The sequence below is a fragment of the Hydra vulgaris genome, chromosome 12 (assembly GCF_038396675.1).
Source record: "Hydra vulgaris chromosome 12, alternate assembly HydraT2T_AEP".
NCBI classification, from domain to species: Eukaryota; Metazoa; Cnidaria; class Hydrozoa; order Anthoathecata; family Hydridae; genus Hydra; species Hydra vulgaris.
In genome coordinates, this window is record NC_088931.1 from 19,623,032 (window position 1) to 19,647,900 (window position 24,869).

Below are 24,869 nucleotides of genomic sequence, written 5' to 3' on the forward strand. Positions count from 1 at the left end.
TCCTTATCAAAGAGCACCCCGGATGGGCATTTAATTAAGAAGCCCATGCCATCTTCCTTACCTTATGTCGCAAATGTGGCTGAAGCTGGTATCGAAACTCGGATCTCCTAGTTCTGGGACATCCAAGAATTACTCTAGCCATTACACCACTGTTAAAATAGTAATAAAGAACAGGAGAAAAAAGATGTGTCAATGTGATTTGTGTTAAAAGTTCTCAACGCAAAAGCATTTAAAAATTTTTTAGAGACTTATTTCATCCCATTTCAGAAAAAACTTGAAAACCAAAAAAGACACATTAAAAAGTAAATAAACCTCAATAAGAAAATAAAATAAAAATGTTATTTTAATAAATTTTATTAAATAGAAATTATTATTTTTTTGGAGCCTTTAAAATCTCAAGATTTGCATGATCGAAATTTAATCAATAATGACAAAATTTCGAAATTATTCACATTATTCAACGCAAAAATATTCAAACAAAAACACGTTTAAGGAAAATCGTAAATTATGTCAAACGGTAATAATAAAATATATAAACTAATCGGGAACATCATAAAAATTTAAATAAGTTATTAAATACAAGAGTAACCTTTTAATAAATAATAAATTGCATTAACGTAGAAAGGAATTATAAAAACAAATAATAATTTTTTTAAGTCAAACAAGATTTGAGATGTAAAAAAAACTTATCACGTGATTAACTAAAAAAAAATTTAACACGTAAAAATCTGCTACTAAAATAATTTAGACAAAATTTTTGTCCTTCAGACAGCGAATTTTTGAAATAATTTATATAATTCTCTATAAATAAAATATAAACACACGCCTAAGGCTCGAATAAATAAAATATAAATACACGCCTCAGGCGATAATAAATAAAATATGAACACACGCCTCAAGCGCAAATATCAACTTCCCCCCCCCCCCCTCTAAATATTTGAAAATAAGTTAAACTTAAGACTGGTTTGAATTATTGTAGAAACGTCGTACAACAAAAAACAGCTGCACATTAATTAGGTTTTAATACAAAAACATTCTCTTGCGTAACTCGCACAACTTAATGTCTGTTGTTTAACAAATTTTGTTGTAAAATAATTGTAGTAGAAATAGAAACAAATCAATTACTACAACAATTGTTGTACAAAAAAAAATTGCACAACTGATGTACAACGTTTCTACAGCTATTGAAAAGCAGGCTTTAAAATTTCAACAGTTCGTACTAAAAACATTCAGATGTAAACCTATTTTCGATTAATCATCAAATTTCGATTCGTTGATAATGGTCGCCTCCACTTCTTCATTAGTCCGTCTTCGGCTAGGATCAACTCTATATGGGTCAGGATGATATTCCTTAATGTTCGTTAATTTTTTTCGAATATTTTTTAACCATAAGGATGGATGTTCAATAATGTCTTTAATAATGAAAAAAAATATCGGTACTAAGGATGATAAAATAAAAATAAAAATGATAAATAACGCCCAAGGAGGATATTCAAATTGCGCAATGGAACCATTAACACCTTTGCCAAGCGGTGATATATCATGCTAAATATAATTTTTTTAAATGTTTTAAATACTTTAATAATTAAGAAAAAAGAAAACATACAAAACAAATATTTTTTATAAATGAGTCAACGAAAATCTCATGATTTATCTAATGTTGGTTAATACCTTGACTTAAAGATATATAATCCAGGAAAGAAAGTGATCCAAAATACTTAAGACTTATACCATATTAAAAATTAAGCAGTTAATTTATACAAAAACTTATGCAGTGCAATATATTAAAAAAACTAAGACTAATACACCCTTATAACATATAATATACATTATATCATATACAGTGAGAAATATGAATACTATAAATGTGGAAGATATTTGAATATCTGACAATAGCAAAAATATGTAAAAAATATGGATAATATAAAATGTGGGAGATATTTTGAATATAACCGACAATAGCAAAAGTTTTATAGTCAATAAATTTTTACCTAGGTTTTATAACAAAAACACAAAATACTAACTTCTTGTTGAGCACATCCCACATATGCAGAGTATTTCAGGCTATTTGAGACAAGTTGATGGCAGTTAGAAACAAAAATTATAAAAATGGCCAATGGTGAAATATATTTCCAGCAAATCATCCAAAAAAAATAAGGGCGTTTTCCAGTCATATATTCTATATCATCAGCAAATCTATTTCAAAAATAATTTTTATAAACAAGCATAATGTAGTATTAAAAAAAAACAAAAAAAAAAACAAGCATAATGTAGTATCAAAAAAAACGAGCATAATGTAGTATCAAAAAACAAAAAAAACAAGCATAATATAGAAAACATTAACAAGATAATAATTTTCTCAATATTTTGTGTGCAAAAAGTTACTTGCTTTGATGAAATTTCAATTGAACAACTTAGACTGCATCACAGTGGACCAGAGAGACCGCCAGGTTTTATGTCGTGTCAATTGAATCAAACCGTTTTTATTCAAGAGTATTTTTAGTTTATATGTAGAAAAAAGGGTTTTTGAAATTAAAATAAAGTGCTAAGGGCCAAAAATGGGCCAAAACAGGGTGTTAAGATAGTTTCCACCTACCCATTTTTTCAATTGATTATGATTGAAAATATTATACTAATTAGAAATCATATAAAAACATAGGTCTGAAAGTTACTAAAAAGTGGTCTTTTTTACATTAGAAGTTAAAAATATTTGAATTAAAATATAAAAAACCAACTTCTTTTTAAAAATTCCTTTTTGCGCCTTTAAAAATTTAACAGAAATGAAGTAACTATTTATGGTGTCTGAAAAAACTGGTTTTTATTATCATCAATTGCTGAAAAATATTTGAATAATTATTATACAGAAGAAATTTAGAAGCTGATATTTTTTAAATGATGAAAATAACACTAAATTATAAAAATATAAAATAAATGATAATTTTTATTTATAAACAAACGTTAACTAAAAATAACAAATTAGGCAACATTAAAAGTATAATTCTTTCGCATAGCAAATAAAATCCAGGGTGCGCGATTATATAAAGAATTTTATATAATCGCAAAAAAGATAGCTTAAAAAGGGTTTTATATGTGGATATTGTGCTTTTATATTACTTTTCATAAATATATATATATATATATATACATATATATATATATATATATATATATATATATATATATATATATAATTTATTTTTTATTATCTTAAAGATACCTATAAATTTATATTTTATTATTTTTAGTATAATATCTTATATTGCAGATTATAAAAAATATAGCGTATCTAGTTCTTTTTTAACTTGTTTAAATGGAAAATATTGTTTTTCAACGAGATGCTGTATGCTGCTGTTGTTGGCAAATGTTTGGAGCCAGATCAAAGTCTTTAAGTAGTGTAAATTCAACTGTAGAAGAAATGATGAAGTTGTTTGTTTATTCAGGATATTCTCTGGATGTGTGCAGCTATCCTAATGTTATATGTTCTGGTTGTCAGAGAAATCTCTACCTACTAAAGGCTGGAAAACCTCATCGAGGTTTATGGGGAGAAAAGATTGCTAAAGTATGTAAATATTAAACAAAACAATAAATCTCTAAAATTGATATATATATATATATATATATATATATATATATATATATATATATATATATATGTATATATATATATATACAAATATATATATATATATATATATATGTATATATATATATATAAATATATATATATATTCATATATTTATATTTATATATATTTATATCATTAATTAATAGCTTTTAAATTTGATTTAAGATTGAATGGAGGATGATGACAAGAACAGCTTCATCTTCAATAATTCATACCAAAGAAGTTCCTAATATATTAAACTCAAATGTGTCTTCCAAATTATGTAGTAGATGTTTTTCAACTGTTGCACAAGGATATTTACACAACTGCTCTTCTTTATCTGCAGTAGAGAACCTGATCTTATTAGCATTAAGTCTAGGAAATTTGCAAGCAGAGCAAGTTGCGTCTGGTATAATAAAAGCAAAAATGAAGACTGACAAAATTGCAAATGGGGAACAATTTATTTTGTCTTCTGGCGGAAACCCATTGACGATTACAGTTGGATGTCCTGATAACAAAGCAAAGAGAAGGTACATATATAGACTGTTGAATACATATTTATCAAATGAGAAAATATTATTATTTTTTTCATTTATATCTAGGTCAGTAAAACAAGTATCTCTTCAGATGATTAAGGAACTTCAAATAGTGTTAGAACTTTCCCTGAATAAAACAGGGGTATTGATATCTACTCTTCGAAAAGGAATGGGAAGTAAGTCAGCAGTAGAAAACAACATTTTTGGAAAAATGAGTGACCTAGAAGAGTCTTTATCTCATTTTTATCAAGTAGAAAAGGTAGCACTAATATATTTTTTAGTATTAAAAATTAATTATATCGTTTAAAGTTTTTTTTTTACTTATTGTTATTTTTCAGGTCAACTTCCTTGATAGTACTGATGGTACTTCTATAAAAGACCTTGTTTTTGTTCAAAACACATCTAGTTTTATTCTAGATTTAATAAATCAACGTAGTCTTGATCCTCAATCAGCTTTTGTTCGTATTTCTATGGATGGAGGAGGTGGTTTCATGAAGGTCATTGTAAATGTTTTTGATGTTAATGAAAATACTACTTCAAATTTATACTTAAACAGTGGTGTACAACGCTGTCAAATCCTCTCCATAGTTGAAGATGTGCAAGAATCAAACTTCAATTTAAGAATAATTTTAGAGAAACTAAATTTACAAGATGTTAAGTTTTCAGCAGCTTTTGATTTGAAATGTGCTAATGCAGTTTTTGGAATTTCAAGCCATGCAGGAAAAAAAGCTTGTCTTTGGTGTGAAGGAGACTCAAGTGAAGTTTGTGGTAAACTGCGAACACTTGGAAGCCTTGACTATTGGTATCAAAGATACACGGTAGAAAATAGTTCAAGGAAATCCAATATGAAACATTTTATGAATGTGATATATCCAAGAATTCTCTACCTCGATGAAGATCCAGAAACACTAATCCAACATTTAGTACCTCCACCTGAATTACATATCCTGATAGGAATAGTAACTACACTGGGATGTTTATTAATGGATCTTTGGCCAGGATTTGATAATTTTTTGAAAAATAATGGTGTACTACAGAGAGGATATCAAGGTAGAGGTTGGGATGGGAATAATTCAAACCAGATACTAAAGTGTGTTGATGAGTTGGAAAAAGTTGTTTTGTATGAATATCCTGATCTTGTGCCAATTGTTCAGTGTTTAAAAGATTTTAAGGTTGTAAAAGATTCTTGTTTCGGTAGAACACTTGAGCTTGAGTATCAGCAGGCCATTCTAAAATTTAAGAACTCCTTTTTATCTGCTCAAGAAATTGCTGACATACTTGGGAAAAAACTTTCAATTAGTTGGAAAGTACATATACTCTTATGTCATGTGCAACCTTTTGTTGAATACCACAATTGTGGCTTGTCTAAGTTTGCTGAACAATGCGGAGAATCAATTCATTCAAAATTCAAACCAACATGGAACAGGTTCAAGCGAAAAGTTGCAAACAAAGAATATGGCAAAAGACTCCTCTCTTCTGTGATTGACTTTAACGGAAGAAGAGTTAGTTATGTTTAGTTGGTTTATGTTCCATATATCAGTAATATTTGTAAATATTATTCGTTTTATTGTTTTAAATTTTATTCAATTTATCTAAATAAATTAAAGAAAAAAGATTGATAAATAAAAAATAAACTAAAAAAGTAAAAGAGTTTTATATTTTTTATTAGATCCTGGGGGCACTGTATCTGACTAATGAAATATAATAATTTTAAAATAATTTTGCAAATATAAACTTCTAAACTAAATGCAGGGAGAAAAAAAAAATACAATTGAAAAAAAAAATCTTAAATGGGTTTGGGGCCCCTCAATCTTCCCTTTTGCTCCATTTGGGACCCTTAGCACTTGGTTTAGATTTTAAAAACAACTTTTTCTATTATTATAAAATAAATACTCTTAAATAAAAAAAGTTTTGTTTAATTGACACGACATAAAACCTGGCGGTCTCTCTGGTCCACTGTGAATCATTTAACAAAAAATTATCATTTTAAATTTTATTGCATAAATATGAAAATTTTTAACAAAATATTAGGAAAGAGCCATTTTTACAAAATTTAAAATAAAAAATTTTTTAAAATTTTTTTTATTAAGTGATTTATATTCTAATGTTGGATCTCAATCAATAGGAAATTTTTATATAATTTCCTACCAATTGAGACCAAACACAACATCAGGAAAACTTTTTTTTCTATATTTTATGGACCTGAAAAAAAAAAATCTAGTGTTATTTTATCATATAAGAACATAATTGGGGATGCCAGCAGATATTTTTTCAAAAAAATTGATTTTTTTAAATGCTTATGTTTATAAATATCAAGAAAAATTATCAAATATGTTGAACACCATCATGCATGTATTTAGTATCATCAAGCATTTATTTAATGTCATCATGCATACATTAACAACATATATTTAGCACCATCAACCATATATTCATTGTCATTATGCATACATCAACAATGCAATTTAGCATCATTGTGTATATTTTAACAAGAGTAATTTTATCACCATTTATTTAATTCAAGTATTAAATAAACTATATATCAACAACATTATTTATTACATATGTAATACAAAATAAATAATAGCTCAAATAAATATACTAATCCATTTGAACACTTTAACTATAGGTTTGACTATGAAAACTTTAGAGAACTTGACAAATTTAACAAATTTGTAAAATTTAATAAATCTATAAAATCTAATAAACTTATGAAATTTAACAAACTTATAGAATTTAACAAATTTATAAAATTTAATAAATATTTAGAATTTAATAGCTTTACAAATAATAACCTTAAAGTTATTAAATGTATGACGAAAATTTGTGTATATTTGCAATATAACTTAAAATCAATAAACCATTTTTTGAGAGCAACTCTGATTTGATAGAAACTTATAAGATTTTGCAACAATTCGTCTAAAATTAGCTACTTAAATTTAACCTGTAGCTAAATTTAGTAAGGATTTAAAATAATTTTAGCCATTTGGTTTTTAAAAAATAAAAATCAACAGGTTATAAATGTAATTAAGAAAACATTATGTTAATAAATGCTCATAGAATTCAATAAATTAAATTAGAGTTAAAAACAAAAATTTTTACTTGTCATTGCCATATACCCATGATATTGATATTGTTTGAAAGAACGCTATAAACAAGAGGCCAAGTGAAACAGCATAATCATCAAATATCTGGAAGGCATAAAAGCCACTTGAAGATACCAGTGAAATTCCACACAACAACATACAAAAAGCCACAATACCTAATAATATATTTCTTAAATGAATAATTTCTCAAATGAATAATTAAAGTTTGAATGCAAACAAAAATTAATATGTGCATAACAAATTATTAAATCACAATTAAATGCTTCTAAAACATTTTTAAAAATAATTAAACAAAGCTATAAAATCTTTTTCTAACTATTTTCATTATTTAAATAAGGAAAAAAAAATTCAAAAATAAGGTTAAAAAATTCCCTAAAAAAGTAATTTTTTGCTTTACAATACAAAATTAGAAAACAAAGCAAGGTTGAAGGTATTTGAAAAACAAAACTTTTGACTTAAGAATGAGTACAACCAAAAATTTGCCAACTCTTTGAGTATTTCTAAATTTTAAACTTTGAAAATTTTAAGTATAATTGAGACAAGTGAGTCTATTAAATTTTTTAAAAACTTATTTTTTATTTTATAACTATTATGTTATTAACATATTTTATAACTATTATGTTATTAACATATTCCAACCATGTGAATTGCAATTTGCAAACAACCAACTACCTTCTGGTCAGGACAACCAGACTGGGCACTAATTAAAAAACTATTTTTTAATTTCTGATTAGATTTGATGAAAACCAGAAGCATTTTGAGACAATCAGAAAAAAGTAAGCCAAACATCATAACTGAAGCCAGATGTTTGATCTTGAATGTATACTTTACATGCTCTGAGACTGCTTGGGCTTGTTGATGACAAAACAATTGGTTCTGCTGCTTGATACAGAATCAACAGTAAACAAATTCTCATTTGAAAAGAAGATGGTTGTTGGTCTCTTCTTCAGGAGGCTAAAAAGTTCCTTTGATCTTTTTACTTCAACAGGTTCTTAATCCTGGCTCCTGACTTTGCCTTAAGATTCTTTCTGATCATGTTTCTGATGGTGTGCTAACTTATTGAGAGCTCTTTAGCTATTTTCCTCATGGACTTTACTAGATTCATAGAAATTTTACCCTTGACAGCCTTGATCACTTGAGGAGTTGGAACTGACCTCTTTACACTATTGCCAAGCTTCCTCTTAACATGACTAGCCATTTGAAAACAATTAATCACTATGTAGACAGTACTTAGAAGCTTGTTTAGCATCTTGGAAATATCTTCTTATTTTTGCGTGAGGTGCCATTCATTGCTTGCAGCCATATTCACTTCTCTTCGTTAAACTTCGATCCCCACCATGTCCCTGGTAGTACTGCGCTCAACTTGTTTCACCGCGCAGCGGCCTTGTTCGTCGAGGTTCGTGTTTCGGAGTTATAGAGTTGAGAGAGGGTTATATACACTATTAAGTAGCCTCCTCATCTGTAGTGGCCTTCTTGGCCTTGAGGAGGTGAATAACAAAAAAAAACAACAACAACAACAAAAAAAAAAAACTAATAGAAAATTAGAGTTTCTGTTACGAAAAAAACTCTAAACGGTTGGTTTTAAAATGGAGGGAAATAAATAGTATTTTAATCTTGCTGTTTAGGCTCAAAATTATTTTATTTTTAAAATAACCTTTTCTTAGGCTAAAATGAACCTTTAGTAGGAAACATTGGTTTTTAGAAAATATTAAAATATAATTAAAACTTATTCAAGTTTTAATTATATTTTAATATTTTCTAGAAACCAATATTTCAAAAACATCTAAAAATAACTTTTAAATAATATTTAATATTATTATTACACACAAAAAACATGGCATGGGTTCAGCAGAGAAAGTTTCATGTAACCTCTACAGGGTTTTGTCTTAGAGCATATAAAAAGCTTTATTGCCCACCCAATCCATGTTTTGTTGCTACAATAAAATGTTGTTCCTGTAATACAATGTACATATTATACAGTTATATGATACAATCCTACAGTGTGTGATTCAAAAATATGGATTGGAAAAGCAAAAACAAATTTGAAATATCAAAAGTGTTTCTTTAAAGTAGCACTTAATTTAACTAAGAATTTATCATTTTAAGATCATAGTTTTGATCTTCATATCTATTTGTGCATCAAAGTGCATTCATATTTACTTTTATACATAATTAAACACTTAAGTGTTATACAGAAACGCATGTATTTAACATGTATTTAGTATATATTATAGCTTATTTATTATAAAAGTAAATTTACTTGTTTATGCTTGTTTTGCTTGGATACCATTTTTTTTTTTCTTTATATTATAGAAAATTCCTTAGATAGCAGTTTTTGCTGTACGGTATAGCAGAGTTAGACACAGGGTTTAACACCTTTCCAATAACCAAATTTATTCTTGCCATTAACTGAAGGGAGGCGAGTGGTTTTTCAGTTTATTTTATCGCTGGCATTAAAAATTGCCGTTTTACTTTTAACCAGCCGATAGCTTATTGCAAGGCTTAATGGAGAGAAGTGACTATGGCTGCAGGACAACAATTATTTTGTTTTTACAACTCATTTATAATTTTTGCCTGTTTTTTTCGAATTTATTTTTATTTTCAACAGTATGTCAACAAATGTGTCAACAATAATTGTTATGTTAATTTTATTTGTATAAAAACGTTTGAAATACAGCCACTTAAAATGTTTGATTTCTCAAAAATAAAACCAGTAGCAAATACATGTTCAAAAGTCATATATATTTATCATAGACCAATCTAGACTAAGTCTTCTAAAATGTTAACATTTTGATATTATATTTTTTACATATACCATAACCTGAAAAACCACTAATGAATTAAAAAAAAACACTCAGCTAACCAAAAAGGTATGGAATTGAAATGATGCCTTTTTTAGATTTTATATATGATAGACAAATTTTTTTAAATGTACTGCTTTATTTCAATTTAGTAATTATGAATTCTTCAAAATGGCTCAGCTAAAAAAATTTCGTCCTCAATTTAAACCATTTATAAATTTTTGTAGTGCTTATATATGCAATAAGCATTCATCACTAAGTATAACTGTATAAAATTAATCCCTAGATAAAATTTTAAGAAAATAACTTAAATCATTTTCAAAACTAAAGATTTCAGACGCCTTAGGATATTTTGAATGACTTTAATTTTTTTTTTGTTTTATTATTATAGACATAAAACTTAAAACGTAATATTTTACTTGGAAATAGTAATTATAACATTTTAATTTCTAAAACTTTGATTTTAGATTTATAAGATTAGCTTTAGGAGATCAAAATAGCAACTTTGTTAATTCCAACTTGTTATTGACAGTTAACCATCTGTTATTTTTCATACCGTGGTGCCATATCTTTCTATGTATGATGTACATCTTTACATGTATGTATGAAAATGACACAGTTTCTATTTGGCTACACTAATAGTTAAAAGTTTTTTTTTATAAACATTAATTTTAATTAAATTTGGAACTTACCTGTAAAAACTTCTTTTCTCATCTTAACCCACTTCATATCATAAAAGGGAGCGATTGCACCTTCTAGAGTTCCAAACTCAGAATCAATACCCAATAAAATCAGCATAAAAAAGAACAAAACTGACCATACTGGAGAAGCAGGCATCTGCAGAAATGCATCACAAAACGTGATAAAAGCCAAACCTGGCCCTCCACCAATCTATAGATAAAATATTAAAAAAAGAAGCAATATAAATCAAAAAAATAAACACTACTAATGTAAGCATAAATAAATTTATTAATAGGGTAAAAGATTTGTTTTTTAAGGTATGTGTTTTTTGCGGTATACACTTTTTTATGAAAGAAAAAAAACCTATAGAGTATTTGAAATGTTCTGACTAGCTCACAAAACCTGTAAAAATTTGTACAAACCATTTTAAACAAAAATTAAACATTGTCTACATAACTCTAACTACATAACTAAATTTTAAGGTTTGAATCTTTCCTTTGTAAAACAAAATTTTAGGTGATACAAATTTTTCATTTTATTCTACGCTTAATGGAAAAGTTTAAAATTTTTAAGAAGTTATTTTTTGATTAAATAAAGAAATTAATGTGATTTATATTGTATTTATGGTTAATTGCAATACTTTTGATGAAGAAAAAACAGCAATTGCTGTTTTATCTCAAAAATATAAAAAATATAAAGCTGTTTCTATGCAGGAGGCCTTGCAAAATATTTCCAAAAAAACATTATCAATTTACCCTGCCTCCAAAAAGTATGACATACCAGAACAAACAATTAGTTAGCATTAGAAAACAACAACAAAATAGAGGAAGTCTGTAGAAAACTGGTCCAAAAAATGTGTTAACTGAATTTAAAGAAGAACAATTAGTTGAATGGCTTGCTATGCCATCTAATTTAAGCAATCCTAAAACAAAGGATGATTTAATTAAGGCTGCTTCAGATGTGCGGAAACTTTGAAATTCTTCAGATACTCCGCAGTTCAAAAATGGAACATTGGGTAAGATCATTCCTTACAAGAAATCCCAGAATAATTCTTTGTACCCCTGAATCTATTAGTAAAGCGACGGCAATGGTTTCAGTCAGCAGAATTACAAGATTTTTTGACAACTTTCTCCAATTTTTTAAGAAGGAATGGTTTACTTCATGTCCTTGTCGTCCAGATGCTTTTTACAATATCGATGAGACAAATTTTTAATTAAATCCAAGTGTGAAGAGAGTTCTCTCAAGAAAAGGTGCAAAAACAGTTTATAAAGTTAATTCATCAAGGTCTAAAGAAAATATTACTGCCTGCTATTGCTTTGGAGCTAATGGTTATATGTTAAAAAGGCAGGATATTTTGAAAAAAAAAATCAAACGCATAGAAGATTGCATATGCTTCTGGAACTATCAATAGCAATTTTTTTTTCACTCAAACTTAATCTGGATGGTAAAACCAATGCTCCTTTAAAGATTATATTTAAACCAATTACAAGATGTTGCAAATCCTGTTTTCATATTCTTAGACAATCATCCATTGATTTTCATTTAAATTTTAAAAATAATTCATTTAAATGGTGCAAGGATCAGGGAATTCACATAGTGTCTTTTCCTCCAAATCACAAGAATGTGAGTGCAAATTACATCAATTTTTGGACCAGGCAAATTAGGATGGAAAAAGGAAATTAATAATTGGAAAAGAAAAAATGGTTGCAAGGAAGTTGATGAGATTGAGTTTATAAAAATTTTAAAACTGATGAATGATAGAATTATTACAAAATCAGAAATAGTTAATGGTTTCCGTGGTACATGAACTTTTCCACTAAATAAAGAGAATGTTCATCTTGAATGATGTATTGGAGTAGATAATGATTCTAAATCAGCTTCTGATTCAGATGCATAATTAAATTCTGAATGTTTTGAAACTCCTACTTTTTCAAATGCAGCTTCATCTAATAAAAACATTATCAGTAATGAGCTAATTGCTCCTGCTCAAGGTCATCAGTATAAATAAAGTTGCTTATTTTTTTTGATGAAATATTATTTCATGTAGAATCTTCTTGTATACCAATTGATAAGGCAATACCTATTCTTCATTATGTCTCAAAAATACATTTTTAATATTTTATGTAATAAATACATTTTCAAAAAAATTGCAATAAAATCACAATTTAAAAATTTTTTAATAAAATGTTTAATATCAACAACAAGAATAACACTTAAACACTATATTCGTGTGGTTTATATTAAACTAAAAAGTCTTATTTAATGGTTTAAAATAAACTTAAATTTTTTATTGCAACTCACAAACAAGCCATTTACATAACCTTTTGAGCTACATTCCTGATTACTATGTTCTGAATTCAAATACATTTAATCTTAATGTTTCTTTATAAATTTATGGCATTTTTTTCAAAGCAAAAAATATATTGGTTAAGTAACTTTGTTTTTAAGTGAAAACAATAAGGTAAAATGAAAATGGGATAGTAACATGAATAATATTTTCTTTACCTAATTTTGCTGCATATTTCATTAGAAGAGAGTATATGAGTAAAAAGTTGTAAGTAAACAAAGTTTCAAAGAGCAGAATAAAGCAAAAAACAAATCTCGAACCCTAAATATGACAGAAAATGACAGAAAATCAGTAAGAAGTTCTTTTATTTTGTCCAAAAAAAAGGAAACATTTTTTATTATTGCTAATACTTAACTAAGCAATATGACATCGTACTAAAATAAGTTGATGTAAAGGCTTCAGTACATACATTTGAAAAAAAAATTTCTGATTCACTCCCAACAAGGCTGCAAGCAACCACTATTAAGTTAGGAGTTACTAGAAAAAAAGAATAGAGTTATAGAGCAAGTAAACGGTTGACAGTAGACTTGAAAAGTTGAAGGTTGTATGAGTCAGGAAAACATGAAGATGGGAGAGAATTCCCAAGGGTTAAAGTGTGGAGAAAAAAACTAGACTAATAAAAGTTTTTAGATCATGCAGAGCATGCACAATTACAGAAAAAGAATGGGGCTTTGCTGAATGATGAGTCAAGTGAGAATGAATTTAAGTTGATAGAACTAGAGATGATAGCTCCTTTGAGCAACAACCATGGTAGTACTTGTAGAAAAGACAAAGAAATGCAATTTTACAACAATGAGAAAGAGGCTTCAGCTTAGCAGATAGAGCAGGCCCAACTACGTTTACAATACGCTTTTGGACCTTTTCAAGAAGAGAAATAGCATCATTAGAAGAACAATCCCAAATATGACAACAGAATTCTGTAAGGGACGAATAAGAGATTTGTAGAGAGAATGGAATCAGGAGAGAGAAAATAGCGAGCACAATAAAGAGAAAAAACATTGACTAACTATCTAGATAGAACAAGCAAGGGAGTTAATGCAGTTACATTAACTTTTTTTTTTTTTAATTCTGATTCACTCCCAACAAGGCTGCAAGCAACCACTATGAAGTTGGGAGTTACTAGAAAAAAATAGAACAGAGTTATAGAGCAAGTAAACGGTTGACAGTAGACTTGAAAAGTTGAAGGTTGTATGAGTCAGGAAAACATGAAGATGGGAGAGAGTTCCAAAGGGTTGAAGTGCAGGGAAAAAAGCTAGACAACTAAAAGTTTTGGGGGCATGCAGGTACAGATACAGTAAAAGAATGAGACGCTGATAAATGACGAGTCAAGCGAGTATGAGTTTTTGGTCGATGGAACTAGAGATGAAAGCTCCTTTGAGCAGTGGCCATGATAGTACTTGTAGAAAAGAGAAAGAGATACAACTTTACTATAATGCAAAAAAGGCTCAAGCTTAGCAAATAAACTGGGTCCAACTACATTTAGAATGCGTTTTTGGACCTAGTCTAGAAGAAAAAGAGTATCATTAGAAGAACCAGCCCAAATATAACAACAGTATTCTATACAGGCACAAATAAGGAAATTGTAGAGGTAGAGAATGGAATCAGGAGAGAAAATGCCAAGCACGATAAAAAGAAGAAACCTTAGCAGATGCTAATTTAGCAATAGATTGTATATACGGTTTCCATGAAAGGTCAATAGTAAATCATAAACCAAGAAGGTGTAAAAAGAGGACTTAGTGAGAGGGTTGCAATTCATCAATATAGGAATATTGACAGTACTGCGATAGTTGTTTGCAGTAAATAATTGAGTTTTGTTGGAGTTAAAATTTACAAGCCACTGTGAGCCTTTTCAATCAGTTACAGAAGTGAGATCAGATTCAAGATCAGCTGGCTGTTCTAAGCAATTGAAAAGAAGAGACTTTTTGTCAAGACAGGAGTATAAATTTGAGTCATCAGCAAAAAGAGCTACTTTAGATGTAAGGTTGTAGGGAAGATCAATAGTGTAGATAAGAAATAAAACAGGACCAAAGATAGAACCTTGAGGTACCCCAGAAGTTACTGGAAATAAAGAAGAGTGTTGGCCTTCGAGGATGACTTTAACAAAGCAGTTAGAATGAAACGATTTGATAATCTCAAAAACTTTCCCAGATACACTATATGAAACAAGCTTATGAAGAAGACCACCATGCCAAACTTTGTTGAAAGCCTTAGATATGTTAAGAGCGATAGCCCTAGCCTTTCCACCTCCGTCTAATGCATAATAAAATCTTTCAGTCACAGAAGTTAGCAAGTCAGCCGTAGAGCAAGAGGATCAAAAACCATATATATATAACCATAAGTTATTTGACTCAAGATGGGATGTGAGAAATTTTTTTATCAAAGTTTCAAAGACCTTGCTAATAACAGAAAAAAGACTGATTGGACGATGATTGGAGAGGTTAAAATGTTCACCAGAGTTTTTGAAAGTTGGAACAACAGATGCCTTTTTCCAGCAGACAGGAAAACAAGACTAAGTCAAGCACTTATTAAATAGTTTAGAGAAAATTGAAGAGGGTTCTGGAGAACAATTTTGAAAACTATTGGGTTGGGTTAAGGCAGCAATCACTTTTTTTTATATTTCTATTTCATTTTTTTTTTAAACATCTTCACTTCTAACAAGATGACAAGCAACCACTATTAGAGTCTATTAGAGTTACTGTAAGAGAAAAGATGAAGATTATAAAAAATTTACTAATGTATATTGGCTATAGCAGATCTTCGCATACTTAGCCTAGTATGATTATATAAAATTTATATTATATAAAATCAAAAAACTTCTTTAAGTAAGTTGTTGCTAATTAAATTGTTATAAAGTTGTCTCAATGTCAGCTGTTTGCAAGGTCACAATATTTAGTAATAAAAAAAACTTACTTTATTTGCAGGTGCACCTAATGTAAATTCTCTATGTCCCAAGATTGAAAATACAACTATTCCAGCAAACACTGAAGTACCACAATCCAAAATCACAATTGTTAAAGCATCTCGAACACAATTATTTTTTATCGGCATGTAGCTAGCAAAAGAGATATGTGCACCAAATCCAACACTCAGCGTGTAAAACATTTGAGTTGCTGCATCCATCCATATTGTTGGATCTTTAAGTTTTGAGAACTAGAGAAATTTAGATTTTTTTTAGAGATAATCAAATTTAGATTTTTTTTACAAAAAAGCTAAATTCTAATATCTGCTAATTTCATTAGCTTCATTTCATAGTTTCATTTCATAGTTTTTTTTTCATTTCCATTTTTTTCATTTTCATTTTTCATAGTTTCATTTCATAGTTTTTTTAAACATAAAACATTCTTAAAATGCAAACAATAAGTTTTAAGAATGTTTTATGCTGCGACTTAATAATTTTTTATTGAAAATTGTTTTTACTCCGGTTAATAACAAGTTTTTGTATTATCTAAATAGAATAAGTTTTTGTATATCTTGATGTGACAATTCATATTTATAACAAGCAGGATTTTAACTATTTTAACTTTTAAAAAAAACTAACTTTTAATGTATATACCTTTTACCATTATACTTCTCTTAAACATTTGTCAATTTCACATGAGTTAATCATCTTAAACATTTGTCATACTAATTTCACATGAGTTAATCATCTTAAACATTTGTCATACTAATTTCACATGAGTTAATCATCTTAAACATTTGTCATACTAATTTCACATGAGTTAATCATCTTAAACATTTGACATACTAATTTCACATGAGTTAATCATCTTAAACATTTGTCATACTAATTTCACATGATTAATCATCTTAAATAAATATTGACCACTCTTATTTTGAGTGAAAAACATTGTTCATTATTAATAATAAATGTGGCAGCAATCTTTTTTTGAAATATAAAGAAGTTGCTATATTTTAAATAAAAACAAAACAATGCAACTAATTGATGAAAAAATGTTCTATTTGACTACAATAATATTTAAATGGATTATTATTATAAACATTAATTTAGATTTTGAAGAGAGAACACTTTTCTCTTTAAAACTAAATTACTTCATGTTTGATGCTGATCAATCTAAAAAATCTTTTGAGAGAAAGTTGAAAATTTAAAAACAGAAAATTTAAATGGTGTTGGACACCAATAACTGTAGAAAATGACTCAAGTAAGACATTTGAAATTTGTTGTCTAATCATTATTATTATTTTTAACAATCAAAGAAGCTTTCTTTATATTTCTTTTCAACTTTTACTTTCTTTTTACAAAATTTAAACAACTATAACAAGATTGAAATGACATCGTTATGACCTGCTTTGCACACTTTTTTACAAATACCCTGCATTAGACCTAAACTAAATTTGCAAATTTGTCTGTATTTTCCACTGCAACAGTGGAAAATACAAACAAATTGGTTGGTTTGGTACCCAACCAATTTTGTATACTTTTACTTTGAGGAGAGCCCAATCAGACAGAGTTACGGAACATTCAAGAGGTTGAATCTTTTCAATGCAAAGCTTAACCCTAATTTACATAAGTGTCAAAAACTAATGAGGTTCTATATGAAACCTCGTTTGTTTTGTTTCAGTACTTTTTATAAATTCGGTAAAAACAAAAGTTTCGTTCGGAAAACATACAGAAAACAGAAAAATTTGTAAGATTTTAAATCTTTATCTAATCGAGAAAAACATTTATTTTTGAGAATTTTCACAAAATATTTTAAGAACTTTCACAAAATACCTTGAAAAAATCTTGCTTTGCAGAGAAACCTTGCTTTGCAGAGAAAATCTGCCAGTTGTTAACTTTCGCTTTTAACTTATATCACCAACTTGTGTATTAAATCTCAATTTGTGATACACATGTAATCAATTTTTACATAATACATTTATAAAAAAGCAATAAATGTAAGATTTCATTTTTAAATAAATTTTTCTAATGAAATAAATTTTAGCCGAAATGTTGATGTCCGTTTTGGTAAAATATTTGCCGAAATATCAGTTTTTGCACCAAAGGAGATTACTAGCAATTTTAGTTTAGGCTTTTTTTTCTGTTTCAGTTGATCACTATTCCTAATACTTTCTTTGATATATATTTCAGCATTGACAGCTAATCTCAAAAATTAAAAATAAGGATACAATATACTAAATTTGCTAATCTCAATCCAGAACAGCAAGGGCTGTTGAAATTTCTTCCAGCAATAATACTTGATAACTTTTATTGAGTAGTAATAAATTGAAATATGGAGGATCATACTTATCATCTTTCTTTTGATTGAAAAATAAATCTAAAAATATTTTGAATTTTTAAAAAGTTTTCTACTTACATCAGGAGTAAAAAGTGCTTTTATTCCAATGCTAGCACCTTCCAGTGTCACACCAACAAAAAACAAAATTATGAGAACAACATAAGGAAACGTTGCAGTAAAGTAAACCGCCTGTAAAAAAAGCATAATAGAAATTTTCAAAAAAACTCAAGATGCAGTACATAAACATAACATATATAAAAAAAAATTGTCAAAGTTATTAGCATTAAGCAAACAAGATTTGTTTGGGTTAAAATTCACCAGCCATTGCAAAATCTAAGCTGTCAACTGTAATTTACCTGCCACTGCAAGACCTAAGCTATCAACTTTAATTTACCTGCCACTGCAAGACCCAAGCTATTACAGAAAAGAGATCACACTCAAGATTGACTGTTGAGTAAGCAATAAAAAAGTTATAACTTAGTAAAAAGTAAAAAGTACAATGGTGGGTAAATCTTATGTAGAAGAAGTACAAGATAAAAGTATTAGTGAGATGATTGCATGATCCTGAACCACCTAATGAAGATCTTATGGAGAATGATCCTGAACCACCTAATGGAGATCTAATGGAGAATGATCTGAACCACCTAATGGAGATCTAATGGAGAATGACCTGAACCACCTAATAGAAAACAATAAGAAACATGAGCATGAGCAAGAATCCTAGATGAGACACAAAATTAAGTATTAAATGTAAGCAATTAGGGTTATCTGGAAAATGAGTTAACAAACACAAGATTAGGTATCTGAGTAAGAAATTTAAAAGAGAAAAATTTTGAGTTTTGTAGCCAGCAGGTTCAGTAGGAGTAGTGCCAAGCTATTTAGTGTGATGATCATTATGGTTTCAAAAAACAGTAAAATTGATGGATAAAAAGAAAGAGCTTAGCCAATTTAAACAGCATTGAAAAGAGGGCAATCTTGGGAAGAAAGAGAACAATAAAGAAAAAAAAGATGATTGGGTGAAGAAGTGCTAAACGAAAGATAATAGCTACCAACACTTGAGATCCACTGATATTTTTGTTTACAATCAAAATACTAAATGCTGAAAAAAAGACTTAGTATCTTTTACACATTGCCATATTTATATTAAAAAATGACATTATGGAAACCTGTTTAAACCACACAATTAAGGAACCATGGACAGTAAACATAATAATAATAAAATTTAAAATAATAACATTTATAAAACCCAATAGTTTAAAAAAGTATTACCCTTTTAACTAGATTTTTTCAAACTATAGATAATAAATTTATAACTAGCTTTTTCACTAGACTTTATCAAGCTATAGATAAAAATAAATTTACAACTAACCTTTCCACTAGATTTTACACCTTTCACAATGCAAGCATATGCAATAATCCATGACAGCACTAAACACCCAAATAACTTCCATTGAATTCCATCACCAAGATCTGTTATAGAAGGAGAAATATTAAGTGCTTTTCTATAAAAATAATACAACTGTGGATCATGCACACAACAATCAGGAAATCTTTCTTTTAATAAACACATATCATTTAATGTCTTGTTAACTGCACACAATGCTGATATGTTACTGTACTCCAAGTATCTAAAATAGCATAATTTGTAAAACAAAATTATTATTTTTTTGTTCTGCAAAAAATGTAGGAACAAAAAGTTAGGCAAAAATAAAATTAGATTTTTTAATGTTTCTTTTCTTTAAATAGAACAAAAAACAAGTTAAAATTTACTGTGGGCAATTCTCTAACTGCCATGGAAGTTTTGATGTTAATGACGCAAATAAGTAATAAAAACACCAAGCAAGAATAGCAACATAATAAATGCATAAAAGACAAGAGACTACAATACAAGATATGCCTATTCCCATTAGAGCTGGGTGTATTTTCTTCCAACAACCAACAGCACTTCTCCTAAAACGTTGACCAACAGCAAACTCAAGATAAAATAAAGGAATTCCTTCAATTACCATCATAATAAAGTATGGAATAAGAAATGCACCTTAAAAATAGAAAAAATATAAAACAAACAAACAAAAAAACTCAAATCAAATACAGGATAACTACCTATAAATGAATAAAATAAATTTAAAGTTTACACTGTTAATCAAATATTACCAAGAAATAATCTATTCAACCTAGTAAACAAACTTTTAAAAAAACAAACCTCCGCCATTTTTTTGACAAAGATAAGGAAATCTCCATACATTTCCTAACCCTACTGCAAGTCCAATGGAAGCTAAAATAAACTCAGCTTTATGTCCCCATGCTTCACGTTTCTCATGTGGTGCAATCTTAACATCTACTTCAACTATTTCATCTTTTAGTGGAACCTTTTCATATTCTTCACCAAATATGACTTTACCATCTCCACCTTTTAAATAAAATGAAAATTGAAACTACTCTAAACAAACTTGTCTAAAAACAAACTAATAAAAATATATTTAAAGAAAAATTTAATTTATATATATATATATATATATATATATATATATATATATAAATAAACATGTACATATGTATATATGTGTGTGTGTATATATGTTTGCATGAATGTATATACATGTGTGTGTATATATATATATGTATGTATTTGCATGAATGTATATACATGTGTGTGTATATATATATATATGTATGTTTTTAAAAACATTCTGAATGTTTTTAAAACATTCTGAATGTTTTTAACAATATAAACAATGTTTTTATTTTTATTTTTTTTAATAAAATGTTTTTATTTTTAGAATTTTTACAAAATTTTCACTTCCTTTAAGACCCAACATGATATGCTTTTAAAGAACTTTTTTTTTCAAAATATCAGGGACCTGTCTGATGTTTAAGGGTCTTGAGCGACCCCTAAAATTTTTTTTATTTAAAAGTTTTTTAAATTTAGTATTAATTTATTACATAGAACACATTTAGGGGGTGGCAGCAGACAATTTCAAATAAAGTTGTTTTTAGAATCACCGTAATATATATATATATACATATACATATATATATATAAATATGAATTATGTTAGTGTATTTTACAAATAGAGTGCTAAATGTTCTTAAAGAACAGAGCAATAATAAATTAGTAAAAATACTTGTCTATTTTTTAGTTGTCTTCTAAGACAACTAAAAACTAGAAGACAACTAAAAATCAGATAAGTATTTTTACTAATTTATATATATATATATATATATATATATATATATATATATATATATATATATATATATATATATATATGTGTTAAGCTTTTTTAAAGACATCAAGATGTATAAATATTCTTCAATTATGGATCTAAATAAAATATTGTTGGTAACAATATTTTAATTCAATCAAGCCAAGTGTCAAGTGAGCCAAGTGTGGATTTTTGTACTTAATCTCCTCCATAAAAAGAATTTTTTTTAACTACTGGAGCTAGGTAAACATGACAATAAAATGTGGGAATCAATTATCAAACCTTTTATTATGTGGTTATTTTTGTAACCATATTGTAGAAGGGTTGTAATTAGTGCCTGATTAGATATCTTATATAAAGAACTGACAGGGCTCACTCTGATGTTGCTATCTACTTTAATAGATTGTAGATTTTGCAATCTACAAGCTCTTTATAATGAACAAAAGTTGAAAATGTATAAAAGTTTGTTCATCAATCAATAAATAGAGTATCTAGATAAGTGTAGTTTATCATTGAAGAGAGATTTATGTCATAATATATTTTTTCTATAGTTAGAAGTTTTTAAGTTCTTAAATTAAAGACAAAATATTCATCAATAAAACTGTTTTTTAAAGTTTAAACTTGATCCTAAAATAATCAACTTTTATTATTTAAATTCAAAATAATATCAAAGAACTTTTAGTTTTTATTTTATTGCCATATATACATTTTCCTCTTTACAAAGTTACATCTTTTCATTGTGTACTTGTGCGCGCATGCATGTGTGCATGCATGCGTGCATGCATGCGTGTGTGTATGAATATGAGTGTACATATAATATATATACACACACACACAAACACTTACTTTAGCAGTTTAGGTTGCACTGTTCTATATTTATTTTGCAATGCCAACTTAAAACCAGACAGCTTTTTTCATAAAAAAAAAAATATAAAAAAGAAAATAATGAAAAAATCAAAATTTTTTGTACTGTAATAAAAGTTTATATCTAGATAGTACCTGCTCAAACTCAAACCGCCAGTCAATTCATGTACAAAAATCTCACAATTGGCAATACCAGTAAGACTAAGCGAGCAAAGATATTTCTATAAACATACAGGGATGCACAGATACAGATGTATTCAGGGTAGATTGTTAAAATGTTATTTGGATGGAATTAACATCTTCATTCACTAGGCTCTAGTACATACATTGACTAACGGCTTTAATTTGGCTAAGTACAATCTCTATATGAAGAACATTTATTACAGTAAAAATATATACAAATAATCTATTCTTCTACTTTTTTCTTCTTTTTCTAAAAAAAACTGACTGGATTATAGTCAGCATTTTGACTTAAAGTGCGCAAAATATATTAGGACAGTGCATACCTAGGTGCACTAACTAAAGCATGTGTGCATGTGTGTGGGTTAGTACAGGTGCACGTGCATGTGTAAACATTTAGTTTGTGTACTTAGTTTGTATTTGTACAAGTTTATGTTTTAACACGTGTTAAAACATAAACTTGTACAAATACAAATTAAGTGCACAAATTAAAGTGAGTGTGTATGTATGTGTGTTTGTGAGAGTTAAAACATAAATTATTACAAACAACAAAGAAATTCTACCTACATCCATTGTTTAGTGACAGCACTTTAATATTTTCTTCAGCCATTACAAAACAAACATAAGGCAATTTTCAACCTCTTTATATTTCTGAGAGTAATATTATATTTATATCCAAGTAAAAGTTCTGAACAATTTGATCATATTACAAACATATTCACTTTTCACTTTTATATTCCAGAAAAAATAATTTAATCAAAACATATATTTTTGTAATTAAAAAAAATATATATTTTAACATCTGGAGAGAAATCGCGTATAAAAATTTTTAACATCATCAACACAAAAGTAACGACAAAAACAACAATTACAACAACAACAAATAAATAAAATTAAATGATTACAGCATAATACTAAAATAATTGCGAGGAAAGTGTAACTGACAAGTTTCTATTAAAATATCATTAATTCTTATAAAATTAAATAGATTTCTTATAAAATTAAATAGATTTTTTTTAAGATTGCTTTTAATATAACTGATATTGATACAACATAATCCACTTAAAGTATCTATAAGAAATAACGTTAACGATCTAATAAAATATTTTAGTGTTCAAAAGCTTAAAATTCCGGCAACAAAAAAGCAATCAAAACATTATGAAAAATATTGAAATGCCCGATTCAAGTGCCTCATTAAATTATTTATTTTTGATTAAAAATACACGTAACAACATTGCTTATGAGCGTTTATTTAAAATGACCATTCAACATGTTTAAGCTTCAATCAGACAAGTTAGTATTTTTTTTTGGACTCGATCCAACTTATGTTGGCTTAAGTCCAAAAAAAACAAATCAATTTTTTTTTATTAGCCTCGCCTAAGTTATTTTTAATATAAAAGAAAAAGTAACGCTACGTAAAGATTAAAATGTTATTAATGCAAATATACAAATCTTATTAATCCATAACTAATTCAGCTAAATATTTTATTATATTTTATACTTTCCAATATAAGCGCAATACCAAACCATTTAAGAAACTGTCTGTACTAGAGCAGTAAAACTATTTGTCGAGACCGTCATATACTTTCCGTTATTTTAATTTTTTTATGTTTTCTTTTTTTTTTTTCATTTTGAAATAAAGAAGTTCTATTCAATGTGCAAGTAGTAAATGAATAATTTATTTAAAAAAATATCTTTTCAAACTTTGTTAGAAAAGTAAGCTGTTACTAAAAATAAATCTCAAGAGATATTTAAATAACAGCGAGAAAACATTTTTGCTTTATATCTTTTTTTCCCTTTGACTTAGTAAGAAAAATGATGTGATATGATTCAATTTAAGACCCGACATTACTATTTATTTCTAATCTGTCAATCTTCGTGTCAAATGTTATATTTTTATAATATAAAGTGTAAGTCTTCTTTTTTCAAAGTTATGTTCTTAAAATTTTAGTACTCAAGCTAAAGAATTTAAACTAATTCTTTAGTAACACAGTTGTAAGCCTTACTTTTCACATCTGTTAAAACTTTTTTTTAATACAGCACATTACAACTAAAAAGGGACATACGCCCTTGATATTTCTTCGCTCAAATTTAAAAAACGCATAGTTTTATATTTGCGAAAATGCCTAACGTTAAATTAAGCTATTTGTTAATACAATTAACTTTAATAAAAGAGAAATTTAAAATTAGGATTCATGGATATATATTATTTGTACATAATATTTCAAACTAATAAAAACTTAATAATATATTTATAATTAAACTTTATTTGAAGAGAAAATTTTAAACTTAAACTTATATAATA

At 27.5% G+C, this 24,869-nt stretch overlaps 2 protein-coding genes across 4 annotated transcripts; one reads left to right on the forward strand and one right to left on the reverse strand.

Moving 5' to 3' along the window:
• Positions 1–436: 436 nt before the first annotated feature.
• On the reverse strand, positions 437–23,314 carry LOC100211093 (sodium-dependent neutral amino acid transporter B(0)AT3). 3 transcript variants are annotated; one of them, XM_065812467.1, is made up of 10 exons: positions 23,132–23,314; positions 20,518–20,724; positions 20,085–20,352; positions 19,684–19,942; positions 18,393–18,503; positions 15,988–16,227; positions 10,742–10,940; positions 7,244–7,403; positions 2,025–2,196; positions 437–1,545 (listed from the first exon to the last, which is right to left on the reverse strand). In XM_065812467.1, exons 1-10 carry the CDS (start codon positions 23,172–23,174, stop codon positions 1,252–1,254), a joined length of 1,953 nt encoding a protein of 650 aa, XP_065668539.1. In that variant the 5' UTR covers positions 23,175–23,314; the 3' UTR covers positions 437–1,251. The 3 variants fall into 3 exon arrangements, with proteins under 3 accessions (XP_065668539.1, XP_065668540.1, XP_065668541.1); XM_065812468.1 differs by having other exon boundaries at positions 23,128–23,303; XM_065812469.1 differs by lacking the exon at positions 23,132–23,314 and adding an exon at positions 22,367–22,385.
• On the forward strand, positions 3,250–5,675 carry LOC136088558 (uncharacterized). The gene is made up of 4 exons (XM_065812466.1): positions 3,250–3,559; positions 3,792–4,135; positions 4,208–4,400; positions 4,480–5,675. Exons 1-4 carry the CDS (start codon positions 3,311–3,313, stop codon positions 5,656–5,658), a joined length of 1,965 nt encoding a protein of 654 aa, XP_065668538.1. The 5' UTR covers positions 3,250–3,310; the 3' UTR covers positions 5,659–5,675.
• Positions 23,315–24,869: the final 1,555 nt, after the last annotated feature.

Coding starts and splice junctions, on each gene's coding strand:
- LOC136088558 (XM_065812466.1), top strand. CDS start 3,311: ATGGAAAATATTGTTTTTCAACGAGATGCTGTATGCTGCTGTTGTTGG. Junction 4,136..4,207: donor GATAACAAAGCAAAGAGAAG/GTACATATATAG, acceptor ATTTATATCTAG/GTCAGTAAAACAAGTATCTC. Junction 4,401..4,479: donor ATTTTTATCAAGTAGAAAAG/GTAGCACTAATA, acceptor GTTATTTTTCAG/GTCAACTTCCTTGATAGTAC.
- LOC100211093 (XM_065812467.1), bottom strand. CDS start 23,174: ATGGCTGAAGAAAATATTAAAGTGCTGTCACTAAACAATGGAT. Junction 2,197..7,243: donor TGGGTATATGGCAATGACAA/GTAAAAATTTTT, acceptor TTTTTGAAATAG/ATTTGCTGATGATATAGAAT. Junction 1,546..2,024: donor TGGGATGTGCTCAACAAGAA/GTTAGTATTTTG, acceptor AATTATATTTAG/CATGATATATCACCGCTTGG.